At 34.2% G+C, this 23,771-nt stretch overlaps 4 protein-coding genes and 1 non-coding gene across 6 annotated transcripts; 1 reads left to right on the top strand and 4 right to left on the bottom strand.

Annotated features, from left to right (window-relative positions):
- Positions 1-83: 83 nt before the first annotated feature.
- LOC120275347 (kinetochore protein NUF2 homolog) lies at positions 84-6,882 on the top strand. The gene is given in 12 exon segments (XM_039281886.1): positions 84-348; positions 717-935; positions 1,597-1,687; positions 1,774-1,953; positions 3,178-3,267; positions 3,773-3,880; positions 5,007-5,060; positions 5,477-5,591; positions 5,756-5,790; positions 5,792-5,914; positions 6,292-6,387; positions 6,579-6,882. Coding segments are annotated over 12 exon segments (1,368 nt in total). The 5' UTR covers positions 84-184; the 3' UTR covers positions 6,672-6,882.
- Positions 6,883-7,139: 257 nt separating this feature from the next.
- Positions 7,140-7,212, bottom strand: TRNAA-AGC. The gene has a single exon. It is a non-coding gene; the product is annotated as a tRNA-Ala (tRNA).
- Positions 7,213-7,822: 610 nt separating this feature from the next.
- LOC120275465 (probable sucrose-phosphate synthase 2) lies at positions 7,823-15,316 on the bottom strand. Of its 2 annotated transcripts, XM_039282049.1 has the most exons (15): positions 15,172-15,316; positions 14,807-14,845; positions 14,282-14,594; positions 13,576-13,808; positions 12,784-12,847; positions 11,999-12,697; positions 11,746-11,877; positions 11,519-11,650; positions 11,251-11,427; positions 11,107-11,160; positions 10,966-11,028; positions 9,908-10,873; positions 9,695-9,822; positions 9,018-9,319; positions 7,823-8,908 (listed from the first exon to the last, which is right to left on the bottom strand). In XM_039282049.1, the coding sequence occupies exons 3-14, from the start codon at positions 14,561-14,563 to the stop codon at positions 9,031-9,033; spliced, it is 3,219 nt and encodes a 1,072-aa protein (XP_039137983.1). In that variant the 5' UTR covers positions 14,564-14,594; positions 14,807-14,845; positions 15,172-15,316; the 3' UTR covers positions 7,823-8,908; positions 9,018-9,030. The 2 variants fall into 2 exon arrangements, with proteins under 2 accessions (XP_039137983.1, XP_039137982.1); XM_039282048.1 differs by lacking the exon at positions 14,807-14,845.
- Positions 15,317-17,468: 2,152 nt separating this feature from the next.
- Positions 17,469-20,618, bottom strand: LOC120276488 (B-cell receptor-associated protein 31-like). The gene is made up of 2 exons (XM_039283246.1): positions 20,030-20,618; positions 17,469-18,144 (listed from the first exon to the last, which is right to left on the bottom strand). Exons 1-2 carry the CDS (start codon positions 20,313-20,315, stop codon positions 17,774-17,776), a joined length of 657 nt encoding a protein of 218 aa, XP_039139180.1. The 5' UTR covers positions 20,316-20,618; the 3' UTR covers positions 17,469-17,773.
- Positions 20,619-22,267: 1,649 nt separating this feature from the next.
- LOC120275996 (probable calcium-binding protein CML41) lies at positions 22,268-22,931 on the bottom strand. The gene has a single exon (XM_039282734.1). It carries the CDS (start codon positions 22,850-22,852, stop codon positions 22,349-22,351), a length of 504 nt encoding a protein of 167 aa, XP_039138668.1. The 5' UTR covers positions 22,853-22,931; the 3' UTR covers positions 22,268-22,348.
- Between the last annotated feature and the right edge of the window lie 840 nt (positions 22,932-23,771).

Here is a 23,771-nt window from a genome sequence, read left to right as displayed (position 1 = left end):
TCATTATTAATACAATTTAATTTGATGATTATATAAAGGGGCAAAATTGGAAAGTTTTGAAAATGAAAAAAAAAGCTCGCATTTTTATGGGCGGGAAAACTAAGTGATGAGAATGGAGGAATAGGTCTCCAGCCACTGCTCGCCGGAGAGAAGGAGCTTGGTGGCAGCTGCGGTGGAGGAGGAGATGGCGTCGACGTTCACATGCCCGGAGATGCCGGCGGCGGAGATCATCTCGATATTGGCCCAGACGGGTATTGCGACGCTGAAACCGGAGGACCTCGCGGCGCCCACGGCGGAGCTCATGTGCTCGCTCTATGCGAACTTCCTCTCCTACCTTGATCCTCTTGGGTATGATCGCCTGATAACCCTTTGCTTAGATTGATATCTGCTTGTTTTTTTTTTCGATCGGATTTTTTTTAGGGTTTTTAGGATTTATGGGCAATGATCTTCATTCTGTTGCGTTTTTGCTTTCATGATGGGGTTTTAGGGTTCTTTGACGATATCTTGCTCGGTTTTGTTGTTTTCTAGGATTTTATTGATTATCCAGACTAGCAGATCCCAAACCTCTACGTTAGCTTTCTAACTGCTCTCTTTTTTTCTTCTCCCAGTTAGCTGTGTCGTGGTTTCATCATCAGTTTCACAATTTTTCAGAAGGCAAGCTCTTCTGGCCTTAACATGGTCTGACTTTTTATGGGTTCTTTCTTGTTGGTTTTCAGGGATGATTTGGATGGGCAGATCGGGTTTGGTGCTTTGGAGTTGCTGGAGAACCCTGACAATCATGCAGATTCCATTAGGATTTTTAATCTCTATCGCAAAGTCAAAGATTTGCTGGGTTCAATTAGGTTTGGAAATTTCACACTGAGGGATTTGTTGAAGCCAGATGCGAGGCGGACTGGACAGATTCTCAGTACAATTGTCAACTTCTTGTTCTATAGGTGAAATTTCATGCATCTATCCCTGCAAGTTGACAGTTTTTAATAGATTTTTGTTCTTTCTCTGCTCTGTTCTGCTGTGATTTTTGTTATTGTTAAATTTCTTCAAATTTAGGTGCTAAGCATTTGAAGTTCAAATTGGCTTCATAGTTATCTCTTTCTGATTAATACACCATTGCTGATTTCTATTTTGCCAAATCTGTAATGCTGATAAAGTATGCAGATGTTTGGTGTGAATTCACTTATTTACTTTTATTTTTATTTTTTGTATACAGTTGGATTTTATCATCACTGGGTGTTTTCTGTCTATGCTGTTTGCTTAACTCATGATTGTCAAAATCTTTATAAATGTTCAGTTCCATTAACATTTAATAAAAGTTTTTTATAGTGTTCTTCCTCTTTATTGTTTCACTCTGTCTGTCTACTTGAAAAGAGAGAGGAGAAAATTCCAATCTTGGGTCTCTATGGACTTTTTGTGTGTGTGTGTGTGCATTCATACATCTTGTATTCTTTATGGTGTTTGTTTGCTTTGTCACTGTCAATGTCTTATTTGGAGTGGTCACAACTTCTTTTTCCCTGAAAGAGGGATGATCCTGAGAATGGAGGCTTTTATTTCCCTATATTATTAGCATCTTAAGGTGCTTGTTTTTGTTGAATGTTTCAGAGAAGATAAACTGAATATGCTACAGCCAATTGTAGACCAGTTCCCAGCATATGAGGAGCGAAGGATAGAGTTAGAGGAGAAGATTACTCAGGTTTTGTTTTAAGTTATCCTGTCTTGCCTTTTCCTTTCTAATTCCAGTGAGTTTGGCAGAAGATAACTTGTTACAATATAATGCAGTTGAATAAAGAGATTTTGGACCATGAAGTTGCATGCCAAATGGAGGAGCCTATTGTCCAGGAGTTGGATGCTGAGGTCAAGCAATTACGTCAAACCATACAAAACTATAACAAGCAGCAGATGTCTCTCAAAGCTCTATTCAAAGAGCTTAAGGATAAGAATGAAGCAATCAATGAGAAGGTTTGCCCAATTGATCTTCATCCCTCTTTATTGGTTGTTTGAGAAAACCTTGTGTGACTGTTTTTGTGATTTAAATGATTGTAATTTAAGGCAAAAGTTTCAAAAGGTCTATGTATGAATAGTTTTTTTCTATCATATCAAGTTAGGCAATCAATCTTCAATGGTGAACTAGCAGAATGGATGATCTTTCATGATCAATGTTGATCCATTTTATTTGAATTTCATACATTCACAAAGCTTTACATGTGAAACTATTTTTTTATAAATCGAATTTCATCTAGAACATTACAAACATCCTAAGATTCATAACAAAATTCATAGTCTTTAATGATTTTTTTGTTACCAAGAAAATGTAGGTATCCGCTGAAATGAATGTATGACTTGGAGAATTGCTTTAAGTTTCAGAGAATTTTATCAATATACAAAACCTGTTTGGTTAATCAGCTGCTGATAAGGCAATTGAGAGATCAAAGTCATTAATCTGTCATTGTTATTCACGTATCCTTCTGTATTTATTTGTTTCGTTAAGATGCTTGTTTGTTGATAGAAGCCCTGTTTGTGACTTAAAATTTGATCATGTTATTTTAGGTTATTGATGGAATGCAGTAGAACATATAGATGCCTTAGTATTTAGGATTTTCCTGGGTGATTGATTAAATGCAATGCTGCATATAGAATCATTTTTCAAGATGGAGGTACTGAACCAAAAGGATGCTAATACGATGCACCTTTTTCCATTGGTGAGGTATAACTAAGAAATTACTTACCTATTTTTAAGCTATATGTAAATTCATTATTGACTGTTCAATGCTTGATACACAATTATAACAAGCTAAGAAGCATGCGTACTGAACATTTGTGTCTATTTCCCACTTTTCAGTGATATATTCTTTTATGTCCACTCTATTTTATTCACCTATTGCACTGTGTCTCATGTTTTTTTGCATTAACCACTATTGATTGTCATCGTTTACTTTTTCTGGCTAGTTTTTCTTTCCTTGAACTGAATTGAGTGAGTTCATATTTGCAGCTGTCTGGTATTTCTGTACTTCATTTACTATAACATACATCTTTTGAGAGTTTAGTATGCTTGTGTAATGTTCATCTTAAGATATCTTTAAGACCATCATTTAGGTCATGGGGAGTAATTGTTGGCCTTCATTTGTGTTACAGAAGCGCTTTAAATAGTTGTAATTGGTAATTTAATTATCTATTTTGTTGCAGATCTCTCATGCTGATTTTGTATTATCGGAAAGTGCCCAAGAAAATTCTAAATTGCTGTCTAAAATTGTTCAATCCCCTGACAAATTGCAGGTGACTTATCCATCATAATTTCTGCTTTACTACCACGTCTGTTCCTGTTTAGAATCTTTTGGACCTCACTTATTGGGAATAATATATTTGGTGGTAATGTTGTACTGAACACATTTGTAGTAGGCCTAAAGATATAATATTTATTCAATTAAAATATATTTTATATTTTATATTTATTTGGGCAAGCAATATGCATGATAAACCTTTCACACTAGCTGGAGTACCAGACTGAAGCATCAACAAATTTAGTGCTAAATGTGCATTCCATGCAACCTTGTTATGGCATCATCCTGTGGATGCCATGATTGACCTTCAGGCTGCTATTAATATCCAATCAACATGTATACCAATTCATGTAAAAGGATGTAGCATTTTGTTTAATGTCCTTTCCCCTTCTTCCACAAATTTTCTTTAACTATTCCTTGTGAGGGTTTTCCCTATTGTAGCTAATCAAGTAGGCTACTATATGTCTAACAATTTACTTTATATGTAATTGATCATGTAGAGGGCCCTCGATGAGAAAAAAATAAAGAGAGCTGAAATAAAGAATTCTGAAAGATCAGCAATGCAGATTGTTCAAGCAAAGACTTCAACACTAGAGGCATATACAAAGGTATTATAAGTTTTTTTTTCCTTAAAGGATCCTATAGATCTATGTTCTGTATGTTACCTCTTTTTATGCTATCTTGTTCAGTTGGCACCTGTACTAGTGAACATTACCTATAATAAGATGAGAAGGTGAATGCTTTAATGGGTGGATGGCTCTAGATTTGAAACAATCTGCTTTAATGATTGATATCATATTTATATTTGAGCAGTGGAGCTGTGATGTTTTCCTTTTCTTTTCAGTTGGTTGTTATTGTAGGACTAATAGAATTGTGTTCTACAATGATGAAGTCTGCTATGAGCTCATCTTTGTTTTAGTTTCATTTAGGAGACAATGAAAAGCCCCGTAATATATTCAGTCCTTGTAGCATTCACTCCTTAGCATGTTTAGCATACAAGATTTTCTATTAATGTACATAAAAATTTGTGTAAATCAAATATACCGTACTTTGAGATTGTGATGTTGATTCATAGGGATGTATCTTGTCTTGCAAACTTCAGTGGAATCAACTTCAGTTTGCAAAAGAAGAAATATTTTATGCATATGCTTTCACGTTTCCTGCCTTGCCAAATTCAATTTATTTGAGAAGGCCATTTATTGTCTGCATTCCTCTTGTATCAAATGCAGCTTATATAAAAATTAATTCTATTTATGCATATGCTAATCTGCCATGTGGTGTTCTGATACTTGTAAATGACCATGTTGAATAGTCTTAGAATATCTGATGGCTTGACCTTTTTAAAAATACATGAAAATAAGATTCTTGTTTGAGGAATGATCTGCCTTTATTTGATAGTCCCCCTCTTTAATTGGTTGTATAATTCCATACTCTTGCAATTCTTCAAACAAGAAACTTTATTGATAATAGCTTTTCAAGTTTAATGCTTATAATAATGATCCTATGAGAAAACACTTTTTGAGAGTGTAGAAGTGCTGAAAGAATAGTTTCTTTCATAATGATACTATTTTTGGCTCTTAGCCCTTAGCTAGGGAAGACATTTTCCGTTCAGCTTTGAAGCTTTCTTGATTGCCTCTTATGTTTCTAAAATCCATATTTTCTCTTTATATTATTTGTAATCCCCACCTGATCTGTTTAATTTCCCACCTGCTTAACAAATTTCTTCCTTCGCAGGCTTTTGATAAAATGTCCAAGCACTTTGCCCAGGTGCAGGCTATTCAGGAACAAGTATGGTTATCTTCATTTCTATTGTCAGTAATTAGAGTTTATTATCATCATTTTCAGTGTCCCATCTTTTATCATTTTCTACTACTATCCAATTATTTGTTTATGGAACTGCCTTGTGTTTTTAAAACATTTTAGTGACACTTGTCAGGATGATGCTTTTCTCACGTTCCTCTTTGACTCTTTATGGGGCATAATGATTTGTTGATCTTTCTTTATGACTTGTTTTTTATATTATACAAGAGGTGTTCATTGACTAGACGATTCACTGGGCCTGTTCATCTTGACAATGCATGATAATGTACTTTGGCTGTTCTGTTCAAGTAACTAGGGAGGTTCCTTCTCACAAATGCCAAATTAGGCTTTTTGTTTTCTCTTACGCTTTAATTCGTGACTCTTAATATCTTGGTTTTTGTTAGGTTAATTCAGTCAAAGTTGTTGATAAGGATGTAAAGGCTCTAAAAGCTAAGCTGGGTGATCAAGGAGTTTTAAACATGTCTCTTGAAGCAAAAATAGTTGAAAGACAAGGCAAAGGTGGACCTCTACCTTAACTAATTGTTCTTCTTCTCCTTTTTTTGTGCTTGATAACCTATTTTGCGAACGATGCCAAAGCTCAAATTTCTATTGTTTGAAATTGGGTAAAAGGTTATTTTTCTTGTTAATTCATAATCCATTGTTCTGTGGAATTTATCTATTAGCAAAGCAATCTGAGGATTTGATCAAGGCGATGGAGAAAGGAGAGGGATGTGAAGCATTCAGAGGCCACCCAGAAACTTGAAAGTGTGAGAGCAGAAATGGAATGGAAACTGCATCGTCTTGAGCCTAGGGAAAGGAAAGCTGAAGCAATGGTTGGTAAGGTAATATTTTCTCTTTGTAAGAAGAAACCGGTAGATACAAAAATATTAGAATATCAATATTGACAATGTTATCGTTCTTAATAACTTATTGTTTGTTTAATTATTTGAATTTACTGCTCCTGTAAACTTCTTGCATATTGAGCTAATCTGGAAAAACTTCTGCCATTACTTTTGTTTCTTGTAAGGTAATATTTTCTCTTTGTAAGAAGAGACGAGTAGATACAAAACTATTAGAATATCAATGTTGACAATGTTACCGTTCTTAATAATTTTTGGTTTGTTTAATTATTTGAATTTACTGCTCCTGTAAACTAATTGCATATTGAGCTAAACTGGAAAAACTTCTGCTGTAACTTTTGTTTCTTGTATTTTTAAAGGGTGAGATGTTGCTCTCAGAAGCTGATTCCATAAGACAAGCGGCTAACGCACAACAGCAAGAACTTCTGGGTAAACAAGAAGAGATTGTGCGTGCGGTATGTTTATCTTCTTTCATTATTCTCAATCTAGTTCCATTAGGTTGTGTTTGGATGGAAGATAAAAACCATTTTTATATCCTCGTTTATTCCCAGCATCATGTCTTTGCTTTTCTATTCTCTCATTCAACCAAATGTAGAAGAGCTAATTTCATTCCTGTTTTGTTTTCTTTGTGCTCTTTGTTATTTAGTTTCACAGCTACTCAAACTTGATCATGCCCTTCTTCCAAAGAGCAGAACTTGCTGTTGAGAAAGAGCCACTTGGGACCGGCATAAGTGATTAAGAAGAACCTGTAGAAGCTGTCTTTCACTTCTAATGTTGCTTAGCCAGCATCAGTAAAAGGTTTGTAATGGTGTAAAATAAGTTCATGTTTTGTTTTCTTGTGTTATAATGCTGAGACTGAGACTTTTGTATGGAGCTTGTTTGCTCTCATCAGTATTTATAGTGAAGCTTGTGTCTGACTCTGATTTCTTAAGTCAGCTGTGTTTCTGTTACTTTTCAGGCATTTTGCATTTACACCCCTGTAAAATTCTTAAATTGCTGTAAAAATTTACATCTTCACACAGTTGCCATCTGACTGTTTCTATGCAAATTTACTAGGTGTTTTATAAACAAGTAACTCTATTTAAAGTTATTTTGGTTAAAAATGTGCCTATATTCAAATTTGTTTGTTAAAAAAGATTTTCGTAGCTAGCCGGTAAAAAAAAAATATATATATATTAAACAAAACCAGATCAAAACAGTCATGAAATGGAGATGCGGGGTATCGATCCCCGTACCTCTCGCATGCTAAGCGAGCGCTCTACCATCTGAGCTACATTCCCCTTTTACGCTTAAAGCGAACAATATTAAACTTTAAAATATTAATGGACTCTAATTCTTCTTTTCAAGCTATACTTTGTTCATTCATCTAAATCAGTGAACCGCGTCCATTTTAGTTGCATCTGTTTACCTGTGCTTCAAGTTTAACAGACAATCTCCATATGTTTCAATGCTTTTTTTAAAAAAAAATAAAAATTTATTAAAGGTAAAAAAATACAAAATAGAGAAAAGTAAAAATAATAGAGATAACCACACACACACAAAAAGAACATTGGGATAAATCACAAGTAATAGTTAATATCTTTACAAAAATAATAAAGATGGACCGGTAAACAAACAGACAGTTAGAGAAAACGGAAATAACGACTGTAAGTGCCAAGATTTATGTCAATTTGAGTAGGCTGTTGTGTGGCTCACTCTCCTTGGGCTTGTGAGTTCCAATAAAGAACACAAGTGCTCTCCTTCGCACTAGCAGAAGCACAAAAAAAATTGAGGAAGCGCCTAATAGTGGAGATTGCAGACACCAAAAGGGATCATTTGTGAATCTTGGATTACAGTAATCCAAAATAGCGACATATGATCAATTTTAATAATAGTTGAAATAAGATGCACTTAACAAAAATGAAAAATGCGTTTATTCTTTACCAACTAAATATTCCAAAAAAAAGAGCACATATAAAAAGGTCCCACTTAAAGCAAATTTGAGGTTCAAGACTAGGTATCATATCCACAAGAGCCAGGCTTCCAAAATTGAGTGCAAGAAGTGTTAGTCCCCAAGAATTTGACCGAAGTGGCTCCAAATGTGCATAGCAAATTCACACCCGAGGAACACCTTATCATAGGTTATCACTGTGCCATTGCTAAGTATGCATGTGGCCGTGGAAAGGCTATTGCATCTCCTATTGGTCAACTTATCAAGAATAAAGATTTCATTGTCCCATGCCAACCAATTGAATAAAATTAATTTCCCCGGACATATCGATTTTCAAAAATTAATTCCAAGACAAATCCTAAGCCCACCATCATTAAGAAAGCGACAGAAAGATTTTACCCAGAAGATACCATTCATTTCCGGAATCCAAACCTTCTGATCCTCAGGGTCACTAGAGAATAGCGGGACGCGAGATCTCAGAGAATGCATGTCTGCTAGGCAACCCGACGATAAAAGGGTCAGGCCAAACATCTTTCAAACCAAAACAAGGCGGAAGAACCATCTCTGATAGCTGATCTGATACAAGCATGGAAAGTGGTCAAGGTAGTAACCACCTTTCAGTGACAATTAACAATGGCTATGTTGCCAATTCAAGATTTATTACATCATAAAAAGCTGCAAAACATGTTGATGCAACTCAAAACTTTCTAAAATCTCTTTGTTTCATTTTGCATCACAGCAGACCATTGATAATACTCTTTAGAATTCCATCCAAGAAAAAGGCCAGTTAATTCATTGTATTCCAGTGCAAATGAGAAACACTAATATACTTGGATGTAAACAGTAGAAGACATGCAAAATGTAGCTTCTCAAGTATCTTTATTTTGCCTTCTTGCAAGTTGCAAAGACCTGAAAACTTCACACCAACTACAACTTCAGCTGATACTTTCAGTGATACTGAAACCAATCTTCGATCTATTCTGTGAGGAACCATGTTGTACTTTTTACCGAGTAAAATTTATAAGTGGGTACAATTAAAGTAGAATCTGCAACATAAATCATAAAGCATAAGGAATATGTTCCTGTCTTGATCATGAATACAATGCAAACTAACTGATGAAAAAAGAATATAAGTATTGAAGATCGAATACTCACATTGGTGATCTGATCACATCCCTGAAGTAGCTTTCGATGCTGCTTTGAGTGCCTTCATAATGGTCTCCGAATTTATTCCTTCATCAGTATACACAATAAGGGGACTCTCGTCGGGAATAATGTCTTCCTTTTGGTAGCTCCCTGAAGTCCTTAACAATCCTTCCGATCCTTTTTCAATGATACCTTTCATGATCACCGTCTTGTGAGATCCCGATATAAGTTCCTCATAATCTGTATCACCTCTATCGCCGAGAATTACATACATGTTTGTAAGACTAAGACCCCATCGGACAAATAAGTACCTAGAAAAATTCAGCAAAGTATTAGTCATAAAGAAGAGATAATATACTTAACCAAAGATACTTGACATTGATTTTTTATTCTACAAATCGATTCTCGGGTTTCAGGTGGAACAAGTGATGAATTTTTTTGTTCCTCTTTTCCAACTTGATATTCTGTCTAGAGCTACCTTTATTCTAAGAATAATATGATTCACAATGTCTGTTTTTCTGTTGGCAGACAATGGTAACATTGTAAAAGTAGATTCCACAAATCTGATTTATTCCATGAATGTGATTCTTTCATAAATGAATTGACATTTTTGGAGTTTTTCTTTTCTTTTCTTCAATATTTGAATAGCAATTAGATGAAAATTAGGCAAATTATCTTGCAAGTACCTGAGTGCTTGGGACCGAGATGCAAGAAGTGGGATGACTTGCAACCTTGTTGAGTTCCTGCAGTACATCAAATGGCATCGAAGCCCCCGCATTCTCAGCTTCTGTCGTAAATCATCAACTTGTTTTGCCTAAACAGAAACGAAAAGAAAGTTTTTTTACTAAATCTTGAAAAACTAGAGCTATTTCGATGAGAAGTTTGATGGAAAAAAATACCTTTGAATGGTCTTTGACCAAGAATGAAACACAATAAGCATTGCATGATTTTAAATCCTCCTCAACAGAACAATCCTGAGAGTTCATTAGTTTTGCTATGGTTCTCTTAACACCGTCATAACCCCACCGGTATTCTATATGTGTTGCATAATCTGGATCAGCGCAGAATTTTCCAGCTGAATCAGTGCATTGCAAAGTACCTGGATAATACACTTCACTACCACTACTGCATATTAATGCATCAAAATCGGTAACCTGTATCTTCCCCAATTTCAGTAACTCTAATGTCTCTGATATCGGCATAGCCGTGGATAGAGCGAAGCCTGAAATTCTCGACATCTGATCATCCGATCGAATTGCCTTGAAAACTTCCTGTATCACCATTAACATTTTCTTATCTGGTTTTCCCATAGGATCATATGAGTCAAGGGCAATAACAAATAGTCTCCGTCGTCTTCTAAGACGAGGATACTTATTGATGCTTGGTGGCAAGTTTTCTTGGTTTTGGTTTCTATTTTCACTTTGTGCATCAGGTACTTGTTTCTTTATTTTGTTAAGTATCCGTTTCACTTGATCTTGGAGCTCAGGGTCACCGCCTTTTTCCGCTACCACCTTCTCCAATTCTTCTTGATTGTGATCCAAAGAAAAATCAAGTGAGTTCTTCTCTCCATCGACAGATAACCTGAGAGACGATTCTTGCACATCTTTTAATGAATCACCGAGTGATTCCTCGACCGCCAAGTCGTCCATTGGGGTGTCAGTTTGCCACTGCGGGTGCCTCATTCTACATGCAGCCACCCTTGTAAGATATGTCCTGCAGTGCTCAGGCCATGAGAATAAATTGATATTACGCCATCCATTTTTCCGGCATTCATGCCAAAGGTTTTTCTCCGATACAAGTTTTAGCAGTGCATCAGCTATTGCTTTTTGATCATGTGGATCAACAAGCAACCCATTGTTCAATGCCTATAATTTCCAAATTACAATATTTCAATCTCTATACGATCATCAAACATTAATGTTAAAGTGAGTAAAAATACAGAAGTATTTCCAATTACCCGATGAATGTCAACTGGACCACCATTTCTCGTTGCCACCATTGGAAGTCCGTGTGCTGCAGCCTACAATTATTTTTTTGAGCATTATGATTTGCTTTTGCCTTGAATATTGTCAAAGCAATAATATGGATCGAAACTAACCTCAATCAAAGTGAGACCGAAAGGCTCAACTAAAGCTGGGTTTATGAACACTCCCTGCCAAGAGACCAAATTATTTTACTAAAAGTTTCATATGAAGTTATCAGAATTTTGAAATGGTTTTAAAGCCGCAAAAGTTGTACAAACCTTTGTTTTTGCTGCCATCCGATAAATTTCTGGAACATCAGATTGCTTATGATGCTTTGGGTAAGCGACAAGGCCATATAGATCATACTTATCAATCATTTTCAAAACGGTAGTGAGGACACTAGCATTGCCCGATGACATCTCATCTATATCATCCCTGTTTCCCATTATTAATGCCTACATGAAAAAACTCAACCTTAGACTTGCTTACTATGTTGGTATAAAAAATTTAATCATTTTGATTGATTCACATTAAATTTCTACTTACAAGATTTGCGAGTTCTCTGAGGGGACGACATTCACCGAAGGCTTTCAAGAGAGTGGTGATGTTCTTCTTTGGATCGGGTCTTGACAATGCCAAAATCATTGGCTTATGGGGATTCGTAAAGAAACGCATCACCTATGAATAAATATATAAATATATACTCCAATTTAGAAAGAAAATTTACAATGTTCAATGGTAAACTGGGAGAAGACGAACATGTGATAACTTACTTCAGGCCAGATGGGTGGCACTGACCTCGGAGAAGCTCCATCGGCACCTGTGATTTGTGTTAATTCTCCGTCTACTTCATTTGAATCTTCCTGAACTACCACATTGCTGAAATCCATCCCCGGAGGGATAACCTTTGAGGAAAAAATAATTATTTGGAGCAATTAGCCAAGCTCTGATAATATGTCAACGCAATCCAAACATATATTGTACCCATAATTACTAACTTAACAAATATGAAACTATTATTCTTACCACCATCCTTGGCATGTACCGACCATGACAACTGACACCCCGTCTAGCACGAGCTCTCAACACCTTCTCAAGCTTGACATCAAAACCATCATACAAACCCCATTGTTCTTCGATTTCTTGCCTTGTGCTTGTGATAACAAGTTCAGAAGCATCCAAAGAAAGTTCTTCAGCTTCTATTCGTCGCATTATCTTATATGTCGCATTTATATCCTCCCTAGACTGTCGACCCTGTTTAATAAGCTGCTCCAATTTATTCCTCCCTAATGAGTGCCCAGTGAGAACCATTGGAACATTCAGAGCACCTGAAAGAAGTGCGGCGACATCCCCTGCATCTGCATAATGCCCATGAATTACATAAGGCCAAACAGGATGTCCTCCACCAATTTGTTCCCCCAACACTCTTGACATATTAAGTATGTGAGATAATGCTCCGTCGACAAACTCTTGAAGGTAAGGCCACAGTAATTCTTTTCGCAGATACTTGTCCCTAGGTCCGCAAGGTATGCGGATAATATAAGCACCGGCACTTTCTCCAGCATCATTTCCTTCAGCATCATATGATCCTGAAGTTAGCATTTCTGTTGGTTCTCCATAGCTCCAGTCCACATCAGGAGATGTTATCTGTCTAGTGAAGAGATCCACCCTATAAACCCCGGGCATCATTGACAGAGCTCGAGCAAGTTCGACGACATATTTCACCTGAACATCAAGTGTAAAGTATCATGATACTCTTGACACTCTACAATAATTTCTTGTTAAACATAGTTCGCTCAACAGATGCTTACTTGGCCACCTGTGTCTGAGTCACGGCCTAGTTCCATGTTTTCCCCGCGAACTAAACCATGCAAGCTGGTAGAGAAAAAACTATGAGTGGTACCCATCAAAGTATAACCCGAAAATTTGAATTGATTTAAGCATCAAAATTTTAAACACCATAAAAACTCATAAAAAGAAATGATGTCCCAAGCAGTGTTCAGTTGACATGGAAAATGTTAACATGATATCGTTAACTTTCGTGATGGATGTTAGTCTGATCCACTTTTCATTAGAATAGGATTAAGTTATATGTGCGCTTCAAAGGATATTCTTAACAATTAAAAAGTTTTTCTTCCAAAAAGTAAATCTACCCAGCTAATTGTCACTGATGAACTTTTCAAGTAAGTGTTTTTATTCAAAAGTCATTCTCGCTATGTTTTGTCATTCAATGAGAGAACTTATACCAAAATAGATTAAAAAAAAAAAAGAGCAACTTTTAGTAGCAATTTGCAAAAAATAGGAACTTCTCACCACAGGAGATTCTAAAAACACAGTAAAGATTGTTGTATGAATAAACATTAGTGATTCTTTCATTCTGTGCTTGTCCTTAATCAATGTTTAATATTTTGTAGATGCGGAAAACATAGAAAAATTCTGAAAGAATATAATCTCATCTTAACAAATAAAAAGCACATGTCTCCAACCAATCAAAAGAAAATTCTAATTCAATTCTTATGTGCAATAATGCCATTTGTAATTCCTCCAAACAAATGGATCAATAGTGCACATAAGATGCCACTGAGTACAAAGAAAATGTGTACCTGATAAGAACAATATATATTTTCTTTTCTTTGTTATCATCAGACCACACCGGGAGATCGGAGAAGTTTCTCTGCAATTTTTTCTTCGGTGTTTCACTCTGAGTTAATTCACCCACAACATCACCCTTCTCCCCTTCTGATAAGTCTTCGGACATGTCCTCAGTGGCTTCCCTCCTTCCCAATTCTTGCTCCCATCTCCGATTTGCCAGCCTTTGAGCATCTTCCAATTCCAACTGCTCATTTAATCATACATAGATCACCAAATACAAGCACGTTCTTCATTAGCAATATCCGGAGAAAAAAAAAAAACCAAATTGGTGAACAGAATTGAGGAATAAAATCCCGAAAAGGATTCCGAAATCAAAGAAATCAATCAAAGCATGAAGGATATTGTAACAGTTATATTATTTTAACAATTATATCATCAAATTTATATTCCAATCACCAAAATGCAGTAAACAATTCCAGGATAGTTACTCCAGCCTTCAGGCATTCATGAGTACAATTCAGTTGCCAAGAAACATTATGTTTTTTTTTTAACATATTTCCAAGCATATTTTGTAAACATGTAAACATCATATAGAATTTTTAATAATAAGCAAGCAAACAAAATGCATGAACCTCAAGCCATTAGACTCATATATTCAAGGAACTACTTTAAGATGAAACACAGCATAATAAAGAGCTATAATTATAATTCCCGAACCTGCTTCTTCTTGCGAGCAAGGTGCCAAATTCTCCAGCACATGTTCTCAAGGCGAGAGCTCCGCTCACGAGAGTTCCTTGTAGCCACCACCTTAAGCCATGTGCGGTGAAGATCAGTCTCATCGACACCGGTGACCACCTCTTCAACAAAATACTTAGTGGGGTTGAAATGGCCCCTGTCTGTCAAGCTCACTGCCGCCGCCCTATGGTCCTCTGCAATCGTCACCGCCCCGCTATCCAATATTGCTTCCAAGTAGCCATTAATCCACTCGTTCCCCGCCATTGAACCAAAACCAATTAATCAACTACAACACCTGCAAATGTTAACCAAACAATAACCAATCAATTTTTCTTGCAGATCATCAAAGCAGAACAAAGATACATATCTTCACAACATGATACACTTGCAAGATAAAAGAGTAATTAACTGATTCATGAATTTATCATCATTTATCAACAATGAAAACAAAAAATACTACTTTAAAAACACATCAAAAGGATTGAATTTACATATAAGATAACTTACCACTCCAAGCAAAATGCTTGATGGATTCCTCTATCAACACTTCACATGGCAAGAACTGAAGTTAGATATGCTTTATAACATGGCATCCACACATCAAGAATATGCTTTCCAGCATGCTATGCTCATTAATGGCTAACAAAATAAGATTTCTTTTTATTGTTATTCTTTTCATGAGTATGTGTATTACTAAATAAAGAAAACCCACAAATGGCACATGTTTCCCATCTATAACTTCAAAAGAACTAAAAAATTCACAAGGATATATCATATATGTTCTGTTAGATTTTCTGTCAAACATGTTATCTGCAAATAAAAGTAACAACATAAAAGAAAGTTTTATACAAACCCAAAAAAGGTTTTCTTACCTTATGTACACAACTTGATCATCAAAATCCAACCTTGAATGATGTAGTTCATCAGTAACTATACAAGAACTTTGATGAATTACATGATATTTTCCAGGAAAACAGCAACATACAAGAATGCAAAGTTCAATGGTGACAAAAATTTGATTTTAAGCACAAGAACTTCTTTTTCTGAGACTTGAGAGATGCAGTGATATTTGTAGGCATGGTGCAAGGTGTATAGAGAGCGAGAAAGAGCAAGGAATGATGACACGTGGCAAAAGGTGGGCCCATGGACACACGTGTTTATGGATGGGGTCACACGTGAGAAGGAGATTTGTTACGGTTCCCAAGGAATCCCGTTTCCCGGTGCGTTTTAATCGGTCTGTTTTTTCGGATCCGGGTCTCGGATTTCAACCCGTTTGCACACAAAGATGGCTTCAAATGCTCGTGTTTTGTTGACACGTGTCCAAGCATGTGTATTTTAACACTTTCTTTCAATTTAAAAAATGCATTTAAAAAAATATGAATATTTATATATATAACAATCCTTCATGCATCATGGGATAGAAGGAAATAATAATAAAAAAAGTTAAATAAATTCTCTGAAAATAATATTTATATATTTATATATATTATTTAGGATTTCTATTTAAAGATGTGGGGACATCTTGTTATTGAGAATTTTTACACATTTTTAAATGATATATTTTTGTAGTTTTTTTCTAAATCTTCCATGTTATTCTTTAATTTCTTCAAAAATTCATAAAATAAGTTATTTTAATTGTTAGAATTTTATCAAGCAAAAACTAAAAAGAACTAATTTTTTTATGACTCGATTTAATTATAATTTATATATGTTAATTATTTTGTATAATTAAATGTGTCTCTTAGAAAGCCCCGGGTTTCAAGAAACTTAAAATTGGGGGATTTTGCGACAATCATCAAATGAGACCTTGATTTTTTTGTACACATATTCTAAAGTTGGTGAGAGCTATTTTTCAATGCGGACCCAATTAATCTACATTGATAGAGTGACTATAAACAAATGATCCTTGCGATCTGTCATTTTCTAAGAACTCTATCATACTTTCTCACCTTTTTTTTTACTACTGTAAAATCATTTAACTATTTAAAACAGTTTTGCATCACTCTATCTCTTTTAAAAATGTATTTTTTAAAAAACTTAATATTTTCCTACTTTATGTTTTTGTTCTTGTATTTTTTTCCTTATGATCGCTTTCTTATTTTTAAATACACTTAGGTTGTTTATCCAATTTTTTTAATAAAAAAAATAAAAAGGTGTCAAAAACTCATTAGAAATTTATCTCATAGATGAATTGGTCGGTTAAACAATACAAATAAATAGTTTGCATTATTATATTTTTCTCAAGTTATCACTTCCCCAAGTTATATGCTATGACAAAGAACATTAAATATAAAAACATCAAAGCTTCCATGATAGAGAAAAATTGATTGATGAGTCAAAATTCATTATGGCCAAGATAAAGGCACCCATCACAGCCTCACATTCTCCCAATCACAATAGAGCACAACACCTCTTTGATCACTTCTTCTTTAGCAAATATAAATTTCTATAAAGATGATCTTTCATACAACAACAAAAACAAGTTTTTTTGTTTTAATTCAAATATATTTTAATAAATTAAAAAAAAATAGTTGAATTTGTTTTTCTGTTCCCTCTATTGAAGTATAATATATTACTCTCTGTTTCCATTCTTTCACTTGCATTTTTCAATGATTTGTTTTACTCAAGAATCATTTTATGTATTCTGTATTTTCTCACTAAACTTGATAACTTTGTGAATGTATGTGGCAGCAAAGAAAGCATTACACTCCTGCCTCACCTTCTTCTTGCAACCATCATCAACCAATTTATATCTGTTAGAATTCCTTGTCCATTTCTGAATTCATTCAATTTGGAAGAACAAATGGTTCATCTCCCACACACAAGTAGCTTTAGTTGTGCTGATGATGTGATGTGCTGCATAAGCTTTTTGTTTCTTAGTGGAAACAAAACAATGGAATCACTTGCAGACATTGTATTACATTATGACATTTGGCTTTCTCTCTTCATCCAATCCATGCCTTCCACACAAATATTCTTGTCACTGATTGGTTTACAAGTCCTCATCATTATTATTAACAAACAATAACTTAAAAAAGAAAGAAAAAAAAGAGTTTCATGGAATAAACTCATATATCTGAATATGAATGAAATCATCATTCAATCATTCATGTACTTTCTTGCAATCAAACAGCAAGAGGATTTCTGCTAGTTTGTTGGGTTTGTCTAATGAAACAAGATGAATTTCTGTTTTTCATTCAACAAAATATCGTCTTCTGATTGAATATAAACTTGAGAGCCATCTAAAAACACAACGTTACCGTGTACATTCCAAAACACACAGCGCACTAAAATAAATTAATCAAACACGAGGCACAAGTAGGCACTGACTTTTCGTACATAACCAAAACCGATACAACAGTAAGCATCAATCCTAAACTTGAGGGTCATCTCCCACAGCAGGGATCAAACAACAATTACAGCATGATTTGTTCCTGCACTTCGATACGCAGAAGCCTTGAAATGATCAGATGTTTAACCTCTGTAAGATAGAGCCTGGGCCTGAAGGACCTGGTTGTCCTCCAAAAGGCGATCGTACTCTAGAAGCAGTTCTTCAGATTGTTTCTGGAGGGCCACCACATGGGCTTCAGCCGATGTTGCCCGCTTCTCCTGCTCTTGGAATTCACTCTTTGTCTTCTGTAGCTTCTCTGTTAAGGTTGCAATTTCTTCCTGCATTTTTTTTATTTCCACGGAAGCTTTCTCTTCGTTTTCTTTCCAATGAAGATGCTCTTTTTTAATCTTTTCAACTTCCTCATTTGAAACTCCGGCTTTTTTCTTCAGATTGCTCAGCTTCCTAAGGTAGTAGTGCAACCGATCAATCACTAATGCAAGAAATAGACTGTAACCTGTATAACATGACACAGTTCCACAAAATGGCAGTTTAAGCAATCAAGTTAAAAACTTGGCTTGTGCAAAATGTAAGATACATACGACCAGAATTTGAAATATAATAAGAAGCTGATAGATTCATGAACTTCAACAGATAAAAGGAAGGAACATAAGGAAGTAGCAAGCTCTATTGGTATATGGAAGTCAAGAAAAAATATATATTAAGGTGAATTTTGTTCAAGATAATTTGAACTTTGCTGCAGATGATACACATACATACATTAACAAAGGGAATAAAAAAAAACAGTTCTCAAAGGAACAATATGAAATATCACGGGCTTGATTGTTTCGGGGGAACTAAGAGGGAGAAGTCAGGAAGTAGGCTGACTTCACTATGCTTGTTTGTTATGAGAAAGTGTGTTACGTACCACTTCATGGACTTCCCCACTTTTTCCCTTTTTGTGCTAGCCTGATTACTATTAAAAACCTTTAAGAAATTAGAAATGGCAATTTGTCAAAAATTTGACTTCATAAGTGTCTCACTTTCCTAAAGAAAACACCTTAAGTGAGGCAACAACTCAACCTTCACTTAATTTAGCGACAAACAAACATATCCTAATGCTCGACAACAATTAAAGACAAAGAGTGTGGAACGATATTTATTAACATGATTAAAAATGTATCTCAATAAGAAACATAAATGTTGCATATGGTGTTTTCCAACCTTCATCTAGTTGTAGAGTATGTATATTCACTTAAGGATGAGTACTTGCATGTTATGCGTATTGGGAAATTTAAATTTTGATGTAAGTTGTACCACATGGAGGCAAAAACAAGCCGACACTGAATGAATCAAATCTTGATTGAGCCCATACCAAATCAAAAAATTTTGATATAACACAATCCTGTCTCTGCAAATAACATGATATATAGCTCATCGTAACATGGATATAACTCACCATAAAATTTTCATAGTGAGTTGACATTATCAAAAAATTCAATAACTATCCAGGCTGTAATTCAACAGAAATATGATATACACTCAAAGAACAAATAAAAACTCCTTGTTGGATATGTCTAATTGTCCAAACCGACATGCAACTAAGGTGTCCCATGCCTCCATAAGGGTAGAAGAATTAATCCTCAACAACTCTTGTCAATAGAAGAGTGGGATTTGGTGAAAGCTTGGCAATGGTGGTTCTGTGTTTTGAGCTTCAATACAGCATGAGTATGCACATCACTTTAAATTAGGTACTAATCATATATTAACACAGTGCATACTGACTAGAATGTCTCAATATGACAGCAGAGACTCGTCGAAGGATTAAATTACTGGTTGACAGAAGCAAAACAAGTTAAAACAACAAACAGAGGAAAACAAATGAAAAAAAATGAATCTTTGGTCAAAAATAAAAACCATTCACCGTGAATCAACCCATAAAAAAAAAAGCCTTGAAAAGAATTTTCTGCACGTAAAACATCCATTGCCTGTTCCCCAAAATTTATGGTTACAAGTGTACACTGTCAAAATCAATATGGCGCATTTTCCATTCTGACATTCCATCAAACAAATCTATTATATCATCAGAACATGCAATTCTTAATTTTCTAAATTAACATCAATAAAGGACCAACATGAATTTCTCTGTTAAAAAGACAAATCAATTCATCATGAATCACACTAGAAAAATGCTAAGAAAAAAAAAACTGTCAACATACATAAATAAATCCATTGCATGCTCCCCAATGTATATAGTAATGAGAGCTGGATAGTCAAGATCAATGCTACACATGTCCCATTCAAACATTCAATCATACAAATCTATTGCATTACTAAACATACAAACTCTAGAGTTTCTAAAGATAAATAAAGAACAAAAATGAATCTTTAGGGAAGTTTACCAATCAAAGAGGCCTCAAGAAGATGAGTTCTCCACAAGACCTGATCCATGGGCGTCACAGTCCCAAGCTTAGCTCCCCGGTTCTGGATCTTCAGAATGTTGGCGATACTCGACAAGAAGATGACCGACATGGTGCAGGCCAGCGTCTTCACAGTCGCCGGCCCCTTCCCGGCCTTGAGCTGATCCAGCCCTCTCATGGTCAGCTCCCTCAGAGGCCCAATCTTCACCATCATCAACAGTGCCACAGCGCCCTCCAAGAACAGCACCAAGAACAACAACTGAATCATCCTCACAGACTAAAGATCAACACCCAAATCTTTGATATCTGGAGAAATTTTGTAATTTTGAAAGGAAAACAGCTCTCATGGATCACAAATCCAAGATCAAGACACAAAAACACCCACTTTGAAGACAAAAGATTGCTTCTTTTGATAGTTGAAGAGGAATTTGAGGGTTGGAGATGGAGAAAGATGAGATTTTGGGAAGCTAGAACAGAGATCAGACAAAATCATTCTCCATTGAAAAGATCAATGGACTGCTTCCCAAGCTTTAGAAGGCAAAAAGGGTTGTAGCAATGGAGAGAGATAGAGAGAGGGTTTAGAGTGGTTAATTTTTTTTAAAAAAAAATTAATTTTTAGTTTTATTTTAATTTTAAATATTAAATATTAAATTTGTTTTTTCTTGCATTAATTTTTGTATGTTTTTTTCCCCACTATTTTCATCACAAGGAATTTTTTGTTTGTTTGTTTGAATTAAAAGAAAAATATGTAGAAAAATTCTAGTTATTTGATTTTAATATTAAAATGCAAGAATACAAAATTTAAATATTATGTTATGCAAGCAATCTAAAATTTATACTCACAAACTTACCAATTTTTTTCCCTCTCAAAACAAGGATTTCTAAATATAAAAAAATAAACCATTTTTGAATAAACATAAAAATGTGAAAATAAAGCAATATAAGAAAAAAAAAGTAAAAACAGAAATTCAAATAAATCCCCAAATATAGTGCTCTTTTTTTTTGCATTTAACTTATAAAAATAAACTAGTGTTTAAGAACTAAAATATTTGGTAAGATCATAAAAATTATTATTATTATTATTATTATTATTATTATTATTATTATTATTATTTTCTATCAAAGTCTAGAAAATTAATTATTGTGACAATGTGTGCTAAAGTTGTCATAATTCATAAAGAACAAAACTCCTCCTTTGCTCATTGAGTATGAATTATTTTTAAAATTTTAAATTTTAAATAAAATATTAATAAAAAATAATCAATAATTGTTTTTTCTTGCATGAATTGTTCTGATTATGGATAAATTATAAAATTTATAATATAACAAATCTTGTTTGTCAATAGCCTTGAACCAATCAATTGAATATGATTTAATATATAATCAATCGAACACCACTTGAAAAAAATTAATCTTCTTCCTATTTCTTGTCATGTTATTAAAGGTTCTTCTTCATATCTCTTCTCTTGTATTTCTAATAAGTTGTTTTTTTTTTCAATTTCCACTCAAGAGTTCCTTATTCTTTTATTTTTTGTTATGCTTATTATCTCTCATAATATTGCAAAATCACATTAAATAATTCATATTAAGAAAACCAATAAAGATCTAAAAAACATTAGAATATTATTTGTTTTAACTACTAAAATAAAATAAATATTTTTGTTTTGGCTTTTTAAACTATATGAATTTCTTTATTTTAACCCTTAAAATAGAGGAGCCAGATCAATCCACAATTTAGTATAGTTCAAAGTAAAAAAATATTTTTTTATAATGTTTTCACTTTTTTTCTTTTGGAGAACATGACTATCATTAAAATTATACCTGTGCTATCATACATTATAATTTGTAGTTCTAATGATAACCACCGTAACTATAATAGAATAGAATACATTGATGCAAAATTAAGAATAAATAAATAAAAAGAAAAAACAAAGAAAACAAAAGGAAGATGCTATGATGCTATGATCGAATATTTATATTTTTTGAAATTAATAAATAATGAGGTAGATATTAAAATCCTCGGTGCAACTCTCACATACTTCCCCGTAAAACCCAAGTACAAAATGGATTAAAAACAATATATATATATATTCTAAAATTTTCCATCTCATTGAGAAACATTATATATATATGTAGATAGTCATATGCATTATTGATATTATATAAAACTTAAAACAAGTCACATGCACTTCATTCATACACTGATATATATATATATATATATATATATATATATATATATATTTATAGAGCACTTCATACATACATCCTAAAAGGGTGCAAAACCCTAAACCCTGCTCTTCATCTCATCATCCTCAAAAACTCATGGTAATCAAGAACACCATTTCCATCAAGATCGAAAGCTCGAATCATCGCCGCACACTCCTCATCGCTCTTCTCCTCTCCGACGATCCTCCTCATCATCCTCTTCAATCCACATGCAGTAATACACCCTGATCCCTTCTCCACCTCCATCATCTCAAAAGCCTTCTTCAAGTCTTCATCTCCATCATCATCATCATCACCACCTCCATTACCCATCTTGACCATGTTCAAGAACTCTTCATAATCCAAGAACCCATCGCCGTCGAAATCAAAGTCCTTCATGGCTGCTTGAGCTCCTGCCAATGACACATCTTCCCCATTGCATGTAAGGAAAAGCTTCAACTCCTCACTAGAGATCTTCCCATCTCCATTGGCATCGAAAAGGCGAAATGCTTCTTCGTATTCTCGAGTTTTCGATGTGCTTCTACTCTTGTTTGAGAACCTCTTGGAGAGTTTTGAGAGCCTAAATGAGGGGGCCATTGATGGATTAATATTGATCAACTTCTCTATGTCTTTGTATGTGATTTCTTAGCTTTCAATATTGTGATGCATATATATATAGAGATATAAATATATATATATATGATGTAATGAAGGTGTATGGAATATTTGGAGTTTACTTGAGAGTGATAATGAGGAAGTTGCATGTGAGTTTCCTTTTGATCTACTTTTGGTTTGGAGAAGCAACTAAGAATCTCCATTGCTTTGGTTTTTTGCTCAATTTTGATCTTGCTATTTATAGAGAATTGATTTTTTTTTTCTTGAATCAATGATTTCTTGGAATTATGTATTTGAAGTTTCCTTCTTGTTGTTTCTCTTTCTCTTTTTGCCTTTTTGATGTATTATTCATTGGCTGGATTTATCATCATAATTATCAAACATTATCTAATAGTTTAAAAAAATATTTGGAATTTGTTGGAAAAGGATTGTATAATTTCATGAATTATTTGATTGCTTGAGAGAATTAACAAACGCTTTTTCAAGGAAAGGTTTGGTGCTCACAATGACTTTTTTTTATTTTATTCAAATATATTTTTAAATCAATTAAAAAAATAATAAATCGTATAATATGTGAAATTACTTAGATTGATTTCAAAAAATATTCTTAGAAAATTTCTGCATATTTTGGAGAGTTTTGATTGTTGCTTTTATAAATATTTTATTAGTTAATAATGTTTTGATTTATTGATACAGATTCTACGTAAAATAGTGTGTCCTACTGAAAAGATAAATTCATGCAAAGTAATAATACAGGTTTGTAGAGGAATTAACTCCACACCTGTGTGGAAGGAAGGAGGGGTGCTTGGCCCCAACCGAAAAAAAAATATATATATATATATATATATATTCAAAGGATGAGAGAAGACATAGTTAGGAGGACCCTTTTCTCTTTACTTCT

The sequence above is a fragment of the Dioscorea cayenensis genome, chromosome 14 (assembly GCF_009730915.1).
Source record: "Dioscorea cayenensis subsp. rotundata cultivar TDr96_F1 chromosome 14, TDr96_F1_v2_PseudoChromosome.rev07_lg8_w22 25.fasta, whole genome shotgun sequence".
Lineage (NCBI taxonomy): Eukaryota > Viridiplantae > Streptophyta > Magnoliopsida > Dioscoreales > Dioscoreaceae > Dioscorea > Dioscorea cayenensis.
The sequence above is the reverse complement of the archived record's forward strand: the minus strand, read 5'-3'. Positions and strand labels throughout refer to the sequence as shown.

Coding starts and splice junctions, on each gene's coding strand:
- LOC120275465 (XM_039282049.1), bottom strand. CDS start 14,563: ATGGCGGGGAACGAGTGGATTAATGGCTACTTGGAAGCAATATTGGAT. Junction 11,651..11,745: donor TGCCACCCATCTGGCCTGAA/GTAAGTTATCAC, acceptor ATTTATTCATAG/GTGATGCGTTTCTTTACGAA. Junction 11,029..11,106: donor TCGGTCTCACTTTGATTGAG/GTTAGTTTCGAT, acceptor AAATAATTGTAG/GCTGCAGCACACGGACTTCC.
- LOC120276488 (XM_039283246.1), bottom strand. CDS start 20,315: ATGATTCAGTTGTTGTTCTTGGTGCTGTTCTTGGAGGGCGCTGTGGCA. Junction 18,145..20,029: donor TCTTGAGGCCTCTTTGATTG/GTAAACTTCCCT, acceptor CATGTTATACAG/GTTACAGTCTATTTCTTGCA.
- LOC120275996 (XM_039282734.1), bottom strand. CDS start 22,852: ATGGCCCCCTCATTTAGGCTCTCAAAACTCTCCAAGAGGTTCTCAAAC.